The sequence below is a fragment of the Lepidothrix coronata genome, unplaced genomic scaffold, assembly GCF_001604755.1.
Source record: "Lepidothrix coronata isolate B3197 unplaced genomic scaffold, Lepidothrix_coronata-1.0 Scaffold37, whole genome shotgun sequence".
NCBI lineage: Eukaryota > Metazoa > Chordata > Aves > Passeriformes > Pipridae > Lepidothrix > Lepidothrix coronata.
The window spans coordinates 2,995,458-3,006,971 of NW_016690217.1; the positions used below are offsets into that span (position 1 = coordinate 2,995,458).

Genomic DNA, 11,514 nt, shown 5'->3' on the forward strand with positions numbered 1-11,514 from the left:
CTCTTCTAGAAGGGGAGAGATCAGACTGGGGAGTTCTCTCTCTGGGACAGAGACAGGGTCTGTGTCCAGGCATTTTTGGAAAGGGGGCCTCGATCAGCTTGCACACTGCCTCGTGACTCCAGCCGGGACCTACTGGGCTTTCATCGGAGAGTCTCTGTGCTCTCTGGGAGAAAAGGAGGAACTTTGGGGCGCTGTCATCTGAGAACAAGTGGGGTGTTCTCACTGTGGGGGTGGACTGCTTTTCCTTCTGTCCTGTGGGGGTGGACTGCTTTTCCTTCTGTCCTTCTTCCATTGGGGGAAGAGCCCCCCGTTGTTTCTTTTCGGCTTCTCCCGCGACCCGAGACCACCCCCAGGCCCCTCCCGTGTGGTACCGCCAGAGCCCGACAGCGCCCCCTGCAGGCCAACACCGAGCACTGCAGGCTCTGCACCTCCAGTGACCCAACAGCGCCCCCTGCCGGCCGTGATTGGAACTGCGCTAAGGACAGAGAAGTGTTCATTCAGACTTTTTTGTGTGTGGATTTTTTTTCTATTGTTTGAAGGGGACTTTTTTTGGGGTACAGGACTATTACCTAGGTTTTTTGTGTTCTGTTACTGTTTTTGCCAACATACATATAACTTTTAATAAAGGGTTGCTATTTCTTCTGGTTTTTCCACACTTCCTCGTTTAAAGCCCCTTAATTTTGAATTCACAATTGCTGAGAGAGAGGAGTTTGGTTTTTCTCATAACTCATCCTCTTTAGCAAACTTTCCAGTCTCTTCAAACTGAGACAAAGTTTCAAATCAATCTTTGCTGTTATTTTCTTTTTTTTGCTTGATGACCAGGATTTGCACAAACCTGTTACTTTCACACTAAATGATAAGGATGCATTCTTCCATTATGTGTTAAAATATAATTGAAGAGCTATTTAAATTCAAATGAATGATTATGTATTAAATAATCTAAGTAGTTTATCTGCATGAGTAGCCTTTCTTTGACAACTCAAAAGATGAAGATTAATGCAAGTTCTGTGAAAGAAAAATATAACATTTTAAAGCATATTAAGATGTGAAGATTTTTAGTTTTCATTCATTGAACAAGAGTGTTGAAGCTCAGAGGGGAAAATTGCTCTGTTTGTGTAATGAAATTATTTTGGGAATGACATTCCGTACTTTTGTTTTATCACCAGCCAGACTGATCTTAGAAAGAGACAGAAGCTTATGTTCTAGTGGTTTTACATAAGACTTCTTTTCATCTTAATCCTGCCATTAGGGAAACTGATTAGAAGGATACTAAGGAAGTTGACTTAGATATTACTTTTCACATTCATTTACAAAGAATAAAACTTTTATTTCTCTTTTTTTTCCTACCTTTTAGACAGTGGAATTTTAGTCCAGTACTAAAGAAAGCTTAAAATACTGAAAGTTTTACACTGTTTTAGTGTTTGACCTGACTTTTCTCACAGTGAAAGAAAAGGTATTGAAATCTTCTGATAGAGGATCATTTCTAGCTTAACTGTCCACATTTGTTTCTCATCTCTGGATCCATGTAGGTTGTTCCACTGCCAAACAGGATCTTTTTTCTCCATCTTCTCTTGTTTAATCTTGCACTGAATTTATTTTGTCCAGCATAATGTTTAGCTATTTGCTGTTATTTCCTTAGTATTAAAAATATTTACATTTAACCTGAAGGATCATATATTTGATCATTTATCTTGAAGCTTGGTAAGATTTTGTTTTCTCTATCATGAGAGTAAAATCAATTTTTTAAGCTCAAAGTAATTTCTTTCTGTGACTGTTAAAGTTCCAAATATGCACATAGTTTTCCATTACTTTGTTGTTTACCAACAAGTTATAACTCAAATTGTTGTCTAGGATCAAACTAATGATTTAAAAAGTTCATTTAATGCTCCAGGAAAAAATGGAGAAAACTTTTTACTCTTTAGGCTTTGGTCATAAAATAACTGCTTTTGTCAGTGGCACTTCTGCAATGGTTTTACCTGCCTTCTGTTTATGCGCATGTTTATTTTTTATTTTCTGACTCTATTTGTCACTCAACACCAAAAGTTTCCTTTTTCTATTTAGTTAAGTATTAATAGAAATTATTAAAAATTGTATTAAATATTATTTTATCAAGTAATAATTGTATCAGAAAAAAACTATGGTTTACCATAGATTTCTTCATAGGTTTTAAGTCTAAAAGGTACTATTTGTATCATCTGTCTTCCTGAGTATTGTGGGCCGTGCTTAAGTTAGTCTGGTAGTAAATACATTAACTAGACTGTAGCTTCTGTAAATGTCATGAGTCAAAACCGCCAGGACATGGAGATCATTTACTGTTGTCTTGTGTTTGAACACCATCTTCATAATGAATTTGCCTTATTTGTCTCCTGTAATAGAAAATCGGCATGTTGTATTGGCTATAAAGCTATAATATCCATGCTTTTCCAACAAATAATGGCCAACAGGTAAGTGTCAAATCATATTAACTTCCATCTACTACTGATATTCGCAGCTATCTAGTAGATAAATAATACATCTTTAAATTTCCCATTCAGAAAGAGCAAAATGAGCAGCTGTCTGTGGCAAGTATCTTCCCTGTGGCCGAGTTAACCATTAAGAGAAGTTTCTGGTAGCATGATAGATTCTGCTATGGGTGTCTGTGCCACAAATCTAAAAGAAAAGAGCCTTTTGACTATTTCTGAATAGTAGCATAAAATAGCAAATACTGCTATGTTGGGGGATTCTTCCCTTCCAAGCAATATTTCTATGAACGGTTGCTTGCAGTTTGCAAGTGTGTATTCAGCTATAAATATCAAATATTTTGGGGGACTTGTGCTATGTCCGATTTCATTTTGATTTATTAAAAGTCACTTCTTGTTTTTCAGCACTGGAAGATGTTACTGTAACATAGCAATTTGCCAGAGGAGTACAGTTTGTGCTGTGAAGTTAAACTAGTTTTCTAGCCAAGTCAGTCTCAGCTAGATGAAACTTCCAATGAAGATTGAGTGTTTCTATTATTAGAGTAGAAGAACTGGATATTAAACCTTTCATTTATCCTTGTCACTAGGTGCAATCACTGTTCAGAAGGAAGCGCTCCTTGTTATCTTTTAAGGACAAAAATATTATTAGATATTGTGGTCACTGTGCTTTAAAATATTATTCGCATGACAGATCTTTGTAATGGTAGTAAACAGTTTAGTCTGTTTTTTTTACTTTTGGCCTTGAATGTGAAACACTGTGGCGAAAAAAAAAAAAAGCAAACAATGCTTTCAGTTGTACATCCTACTGATATAGATGATTCAGCAACTGTAGTATTGATGCATTTTGAAATGCCCAAGTGTTCAGCGATGATTTCAAAGAGACCTAACTAGGAGTCATGGTTCTTAGGTTAATCTTTTATTTATCTGAAGGCTGAAGAAAACTGTCTACTTCTGTGATATGAAGTGTGGTCATCTTAAAAATAATTGACAAATTAATCCCCTCACAGCACTGCAATTGTAAAAGTGTTAGGTTTAGCTAGGCTTGTCTGATTGCCTTATCAGAAGGACATCCCAGACCCAAAAATCTTGTGTGTTTTAATTATTAATCCCACCATTTCTGCCCACAAAACCCTTTCTGCAGAGTCATCCTCACACCAGAAGGCTAAAATAAAAACTTCTGCCAGTGATGTATGTGAAGGCATGCAGGATTTTTAACCTTCAGAAAGCTGACCTATAACAATAATTGGTAAATTGATCTACCTGCAGCATAGAATAGTTTGCATTCTTTACCCCATCTTTAGTCATGTTATCTGTTGTTTTTCATTGCAAACCCATTGATAGCTACCAGTGCAAGTTCATTTCAGTAAAGTTAATTGTGGAGCTACTACTTAGTATTTGTAAAAGTATCCATAACTGTGCCATAAATTAATTAATAGATGTAATCTCTTTTCATTTTCCAAAGTCAAAAAAATCTTACATTTTAAATCTATGTCTGCTTGATCAACTTTGGGTATATATGCTTCTATTTCAAGGTAGAAATCTGTTGCTCTAGGCAGCACTTTTTTAAACAGGATGAATGTTTTGATAATTTGGTTTGGGGCCTCATGAAGAGACAGCATAGTCAAGCATGGAATGAAGATAGTTTAAGAGCTTTTTAACCATTGTTGCAGTTTTCTAAACAAAAAGGACTATTTGTCTTTACCAGAATATTATTTAAAACTTCGCCCTTTACAATAAAATCAAGGTGTGAGGTTTGGTTTTGGTGTTTTTAGTTCTCTAGCAGGACATTACATTCTGTATGTTTCTTTTGTGATATAAATGCACCCAAAACCATAGTAACAGTGAGGAACCCAATGCTGCAAGCCCTCCCAGGAGTCCAAAGTTTGGCCATTCATTTAGCTTGCCTAATATTGCCCTTTTTGCACATCACAGATTCTCTTCTTCTCTTGCAGGTGAACGAAGCCACAGTGGAGCAGCTCGTGCAGCAGTATCCACATATAACCTTCAGTACTGTACTGCAGGATTGCAAGAGAACATTGGAACGGGCTTATCAACTGGGCTGGACACCCAACATGTCCCCTGCCTCTTAAACTTCTGTATCAACATGACAGTTCCACTCTGCTGCATTCAATAGATCTAATGGGGATTGCAGAAGGGTTTATAACCTTTCATCTGATGCAATATAGTTGTGAGTTTACAGAGGTTACAGTAAAATGGCAAAAGCTGTACACTGACTTTATTGTACTGTACAACTAACATTGAAGCAAAACTTTAGAAATGTATCGTGGTTTTGTTTGCATAAAAGTTATAAAAGCCTTTGGCAAATTTCTTGAGGTGGATTCCTACTAGTTCTCTGGATAGTTTGAATTATCGATGTTAAGCTTGTTTTCCTCTGTTTACTTTGCCTTGGTCGTGTGTGTTTCCTTTGATCTGTAAATGGTAACTCAGTGCTAGCACCAATGCAGTTGATCAACAGAGGCATATGTTGAAACTGGGGACTAAACTTGATGCTTATTATTTACAAAAGCTTATTATTTACTTAAACCTCAAGGAGGTTTTAAGAATAGGAAAATTTACAGTGAATTGCTACTTTGTTGTAAACATTTTTTTTTCTTTACATATAAGAAGCTGTAGCGATATTAAAATCTTTTCACCTTAATGGATTTTACAATGCAAAGAGTGCTTACCTTGAAAATGCCATCTGAACATGGGTCCTGTCATGGGCACCATTTTGTAGGATCAGATATTGGATGCTTTTTAATACAGCGTATGCAGGAAAATATCCAGAGTAAACACATAAAATGATTCATTTTCTGTCACATTGCATTCTAAAGAGTTAAGTTTGAGCAGGGGATCGTGAAAATACTGACACTGCAGCTTCAATTTGGAGTTGCCTTAACCTTTAGAGTATTACCATTTGGTTAAGAATGTTGTCAGGTATGTAACACTGGATATTTGTTCTTCAAAGGTTACAGCATATTAATCCAAAATATGAAATGCTTAAGCTTCAGCTGAAAAGTTGCCATTATCGTCAAAATGTTTTGCTAATCCAGAAGGCCTAGTGCAGCATAACATAGAAGCTTGTTTAGTATGGCTGTATAACTCTCTGTAAAACTGTTTGTTGATTTCCATAGCATAATTTTTTACAACAGAAACATCAGCTCACAGAACTTCCAGTGAGGATGTTGAATGTTTTCTTATTAGACTTTTCAATATGGGGATGAATAATTTCTCTGGAAAAATATATATGGTAAAGATTTTGTTTTGAATAAATGGTAAATACTTGTGAACATGTGTAATGCTATGCTTTTTATTTACTCCAAAATGGCAACAATATTTTGAGAATAAGCCAGTTAATTATATTGCAGATATAGTACAGAATCTTAGTCATTTTTCTTTTAATGTTAAAACTATTCACACAATTTGTAAGTTTCTATTTTTTCGTGAAACCTTTGATCTTGCAATAAATTTTAATATAAAGAAGAAATTTGTGATGTTTTCTGTTTATCTGTGCTGCTAACTGTATTTAGACTATACTTAACAGAAAGACTGAAATCTCCATCCTTGAATAGGTAGAACTCACCTGGACATGATCCCAAGCAAACTGATCCAAGCTGGCCCTGTTGTGACTGACAGTTTGACTAGATGACATCCAGAGATCTTTTTCAATCTAAAATTCCCTCTAACTCTAAGGATTTTTCATATATTATGGATCGGGTTGGTCATCTGTTTTCACATCTGCCATTTAAGTCACTTTCAGTAGTTTTGCCTTTTACTATTTATCTCTCATTTTTATGAACATAATAATCTTTATAAATATCACTGTGGCTAATTAATTTCAAGTTATGTGGTATAAAAACTCTAGATGGAAGTATGTTTTTTCTAATGTCAGTGGTGACATAGATAGCTCTTTAATTTCCTTGTAATAAATCAATGCTTCCTAAGAAGTTTTAGAGGAATAAATAACAGTGCAGCACACTCTTTCATATTTGAAATGTTAGGTAGGGGAAATACTATTCAGGGGGAAAAGAAAAGCTATTGCCTCTTGTAAAAATAAAAATTACCCCTGTTTTCTCTTACTCAAAACATACAGTGAATTCAAAGGTCACAAACAGCTTGCGTGCTGGATTTGCTAGGTTCCAAAAGGTGTATTTTACTGGAAAAATATGTATTTTTTCCTTCCAAATCTTTGTGGGAACGCGCAGTTAAGGTAGATAACCTGTGGCTCAGCACTTGTCTTATCAGAGACGTTTCTAGGCTAGAATAGCTGGGCTTGTTCAACCTGCAGAAAGGGCTAGGACAAACTCTATGTGCTTTCTTAACTAGAAGATATATGGTCCTAGAAGAAAGACAGATAACCTTTATTTTCAGTGATTCACTCTTTAAATCCAGGTGTAATTCTGGCTTAAACAGTTCACCTGGTGGTCACTATACCCATCTCTCACCACCTAAAGGTGATGTGGAGGGGAGTGTTCTCATGCAATTTGTCTCAGCTGGGGAAATGGCTACTGTGATATTTCACATGCAGGTTCAAATTCTCTTTGCCCAGACTCCCAGATTAGTGGGAAGTTCAGTGCAGCCCTCCCTTCTCAGCAAGTGCTCTGTGTAGTACTAGGCATATTCTGGTCATCTCTGAGCAGGGACAAAGTGTATTTCTCTGGAGAATATTGTAGGTGGGGTAAACTGATCCCAGTAAGGCCACAGGTGGCTACTGGGAGTGACTTACAGCATTCGCAAACCCAAAAGGTCTTGATGTGCTTCAGGAACCAAGTGCTTGACCTTCAAAACTTAGCCATGACCCCAGAACCCCACTGGCTTCACTCACAGAAAACATTTCGTTGCATGTAAGTCCTGAAAAAGAGTTTGTCATCCTTGATATTTTCCTAGAACTATTAAACTTACCAATCTATATAACTAGGTTTTTTAAAACATTTTGGTCAAAGACCTGGACAAGCTTGAGAAGTGGGTCCATGGGAATATCATGAGGTTTAACAAGACCAAGTGCTGGTTGGGGCAACCCCTGGTATCAACACAGGCTAGGGGATGAACAGATGGAAGGCATCCTTGCTGAGAAGGACTTGGGGAGCTGGTGGGTGAGAGGCTGGACATGAGCCATCAGTGTGCACTCACGGCCCAGAAAGCCAAACATATCCTGGGCTGCATCCAAAGCAGTGTGCGCAGCACAAAAGGGGAGAGGATTCTGCCCCTCTGCTCTGCTCTGGTGACACCCCACCTGCAGTGCTGCACCCAGCTCTGCAGTTCCTGGAGCTAGCGTAGCTGAGGTCCTTGTTAATGGATCTCTTGGGGCAGATCAGAGTGAAACAACACTGAATTACCAGTGTTTATATGTATATATATTTATGGCAGGTTTATTTTAGAACAATTTGGTTGCAATGGAGAGGAGGTACGTAGCCCTTTTGGTTGTTATTGATAGAAATATAAAAGTATAAAGGTGTCACTTAAGAAAATATATAAGGAAAAGAAAGAGAAAGAAAGGATAAGAGAAGATAATAACACCCAAAACCTCTCCTCCTCCCCTTCGGTTGGGGGGTGCACACCTGCCCTCAGCAAAGCTCTTGCTGCTTTTGCCAGTGGCCCATTGTTTGAGTCCATAAACCATAAACATTTCAGTCTCTTAATGTCTCTTCCCTGCACAGGAAGGACATTGACTGAGAACAGAGGAGGCCATCAAGATGATTAGAGGGATGGTGCACGTTTCCTACGCTAAAAGGCTGAGAGAATTGGGATTGTTCAGCCTGGAGAAGATGGCTTTGGGGTGACGTAATTGCAGCCTTCCAGTACCTGAAGGGAGCCCACAGAAAAGATGGAGAGGGACTTTTTACAGGAGCCTGTAGTGACAGGAAAGGGGGAATGGTTTCAAACGGAAAGAGAGTAGTTTTAGATTAGGTATTAGGAAGAAATTCTTCTCTGTGAGGGTGGTGAGGCACTGGAACAGGTTGCCCAGAGAAGCTGTGGCTCCCCCATCCCTGGAGGTGTTCAAGAACAGGTTGGATGGGGCTTTGAGCAACCTGCTCTGGTGAAAGATGTCCCTGCCATGGGCAGAAGGTTTGAAAGTAGATGATCTTTAAGGTCCCTTCCTTGATTCTATGAAAACAAGCTGTAATCCCTTGCAAACAAGAAAATAGCTCTAGTAAGAATAATTACCAAACAGTTAATTTTTTCAGGCTCTCAGCTGGCTTCCACATGAGCTCAGTGATGTCCACCCAGATTCTCAAGATAAATATGGCTTTGCTGATGTTCAATAAACTCTAGTGTTGACAGGAGCAAAATCAATAAAGGCAGCAAGACACATACACAATGGTTACATGAAAACAGAGGCACAAAGCAAGCTTTGTAGGAGGCTGACAGGGCCTTTTTCAGGTGCTGTGATCTTTAACAAGGAAAGGAAAAGAACTGTTATATCTTAATAAATAATTAGGATAGGATAAGATAGGATACACTATATAATGACCATCTAGTCCAACTATCTGACAGGGCTGATCAGAAGGCAAAGCACGTTACAAAGGGCATTATCCAAATGCCTCTTGAACACTGACAATCTTGAAGCATCAAACACCTGTCTAGGAAGCCTGTTTCAATGTTTGACCACCTTCTTGGTAAAGAAATGTTTCCTAAAAAAAGAATGCATTGCAAAATAATAATAGTGAGAGCATATGTACAAAGACTATTATGATATTTGATCTTGTAAATATTCACATTTGTATTTTAAATTTGTATTTTAAAGGGTTTATGCTGCTTGTTTTTGAAATTCCATATTAACAGAGAGTCACTTTAAATCTCATCCATTTTAAGAGTCTATTACAATAAAATTATTTAAAGCAATGTTAACTTTCCTTCTGTAATTGTTTTTCTTATGGCTTTCTCCATAATTGACCTATGATCTTGGCAGTATAGGTGACTGAGATTTGAAGTTCCAGTAAATTTAGAAGCAGAGTTACCAAACTTTTTTTTTTAACCACAGACACCCTGGGAGATGTTGCAGGCTTGAGCATGTGGAATCTACTATAGATTGGCACCACTTAAAACCCAAATAATTCTTTGTGAGAGTAATTATATTTTGCCAATCTAAACAGGGTGGGTACACAGTCAAATTTTGTGACTCATTATTTTATGGGGTCTTATATTTCCAAGTCTTGTTTAAAAAAAAAAAAACTGAGGGCACTAAATGCTTTGAGATTCCTTGCCTCCCTGTGCTTGGCTCCTTCAATGTATTGTCTATACATACAATTGTTGTAGGTGACCTGAGTTGCTGGAGAACTGTCAAATAGCTCAGCTGTTCCCCTGTATCTTTTCCTGCATTAGGCTCAGATTAACATGAGTGAATAGGCTGAGTCCCACCACTGCAGCTGTAGTTCCTTGACTGAACACACTTTCATAAGCTGGAGTAAAGTAGCACAGAAATAAAGATCTATGTAACAGCTACATCTTCACATCTGTTAAAAAGAAACTGAAGCCAAAATTCTTTTGTTTAGTTTTAGGGTGTCAGGATTATATAAGGTAAATACAAGTGTTTCACCTTTATAAAGTTTTACTAATGGATTTATGTTTCAGATTTATTTTAGGCCAAAAATCAACAATAACAGCAAGCTGAACTGCTTCCTCTTCAATGTTCAGGCACATCTTTCTATATATAGCTTATGAAAAGTGTTTGTGTATAAATAAACCTTAGAAGTCTTAAAAATAAAAATTTTACAATCGGGATTATTGGGCATTTCCATCTGCTATGAAGTTATGAAGGCTTCTGGACTGAAAATTTCATAATCTCATAATTTCATCATGTACCCTATTGCAAACCAGAGGCTACAGCCTCTGGTGTTTTCAAAATACCCAGTTACAGAAAGCTTCGAGAATTTTCTTAGCAGCATTAACTTCCAGTGAGTGCAGTTAACTTGTCCCAGGTGCCTTGCTTTGGCTTCTCTTTGAATCAAGATCAGCATCTCAGTTCCTACTTTTCATAGGCTAAATTATTATCTTCATGCTGTTGTTTTAGTCTGTGGTCACTTTTCTTGGCCATGTTATGTGAGCCACAGTCTCTGAACCAATATAAACTAAACTCTGTTGTCAGGAATGGGTATTTTTCTCTTATTTATACACAAAATACTTCATATCCTTCTTTCCTTGGAGACAAATGAGAAACAAATGTAGTCAATGTTAATCACATTGCCCAAGCCTTTCAAAGATGCTCAAATACTGAGGTGAATGAGAAAGCTAGGAAATAGGGGGAAAATATTTTTCTTAAAGAGAAACTTGCTACAAAGCAAGAGTTTGCTCCTGATTAGGGAGCAAATACGCCTGGAAATCTTTAATGGCAACCAAAAAGGTTGTAGCTAAAGAAAAACTGCTTCTTAATAACCCTGCAGAAGAGTGAAAAGGACTCCAAAGTCCAAATGCTTTCATTTGATCTTCTCAACAGAAGAACAACGGAAGGGTTAGAAGATATCAAAATCTACACTTTTTTTATTAAAGAAAAATAAGGCCCCAGCAAGGAATAAAGATTAATATCATGTCTGTGAAGCAATAGAAGTTGTGACAGCCCATGGAGTGTTCAAATCAGCGTAGTTTAAAATGTCAGTAAGGCTGAACTGGAGTACAGAGTGGGTCTGAAAACCAGGAGATCCATCTGGTGGTGGCCCTTGACTTGGCACTGTGTATTTTCCAGCACATGGCATTAGTTTCTGTGGCTACACTTTTCCTGGCAGCAAGAGCAGTGCCAGGAGCACTGCTGGGCCATTGGATCACTCCAGCCATCACCAACATGCTCTTGGTCCATAACTTCTGACTCTCCCCTAAACAAGTTCGATGTTAATGATGCCCAGTAGCTGTCTCCCTAGGCTCTGTGGATGCAGCCACTGCCTCCTGAGGGCAGGAAGGTTTAATGGCACAGGCACGTGTTGTCCTATACCTATCAGCCTCAGCACCAGAGAGCTGTCCTGGGAAAATTTGATTTACTCATGCAGACATAACCTGCATGGTTTATTGTTTTCAGGTTGTGGTTATCAATCAGAAGCTGCTTCTCAGTGTCATGGGTCCAAAA

At 37.9% G+C, this 11,514-nt stretch overlaps 1 protein-coding gene across 1 annotated transcript in view; it reads left to right on the forward strand.

Moving 5' to 3' along the window:
- The window catches only part of FBXL17 (F-box and leucine rich repeat protein 17), a 297,305-nt gene extending 291,559 nt beyond the window's left edge, over nt 1–5,746 (forward strand). Inside the window, exon 9 of the mRNA XM_017812707.1 lies at nt 4,412–5,746. Coding sequence (XP_017668196.1) covers nt 4,412–4,549 — 138 coding nt within the window. The 3' untranslated portion in view covers nt 4,550–5,746. The remainder of the gene's footprint in view (nt 1–4,411) is intronic.
- Nucleotides 5,747–11,514: the final 5,768 nt, after the last annotated feature.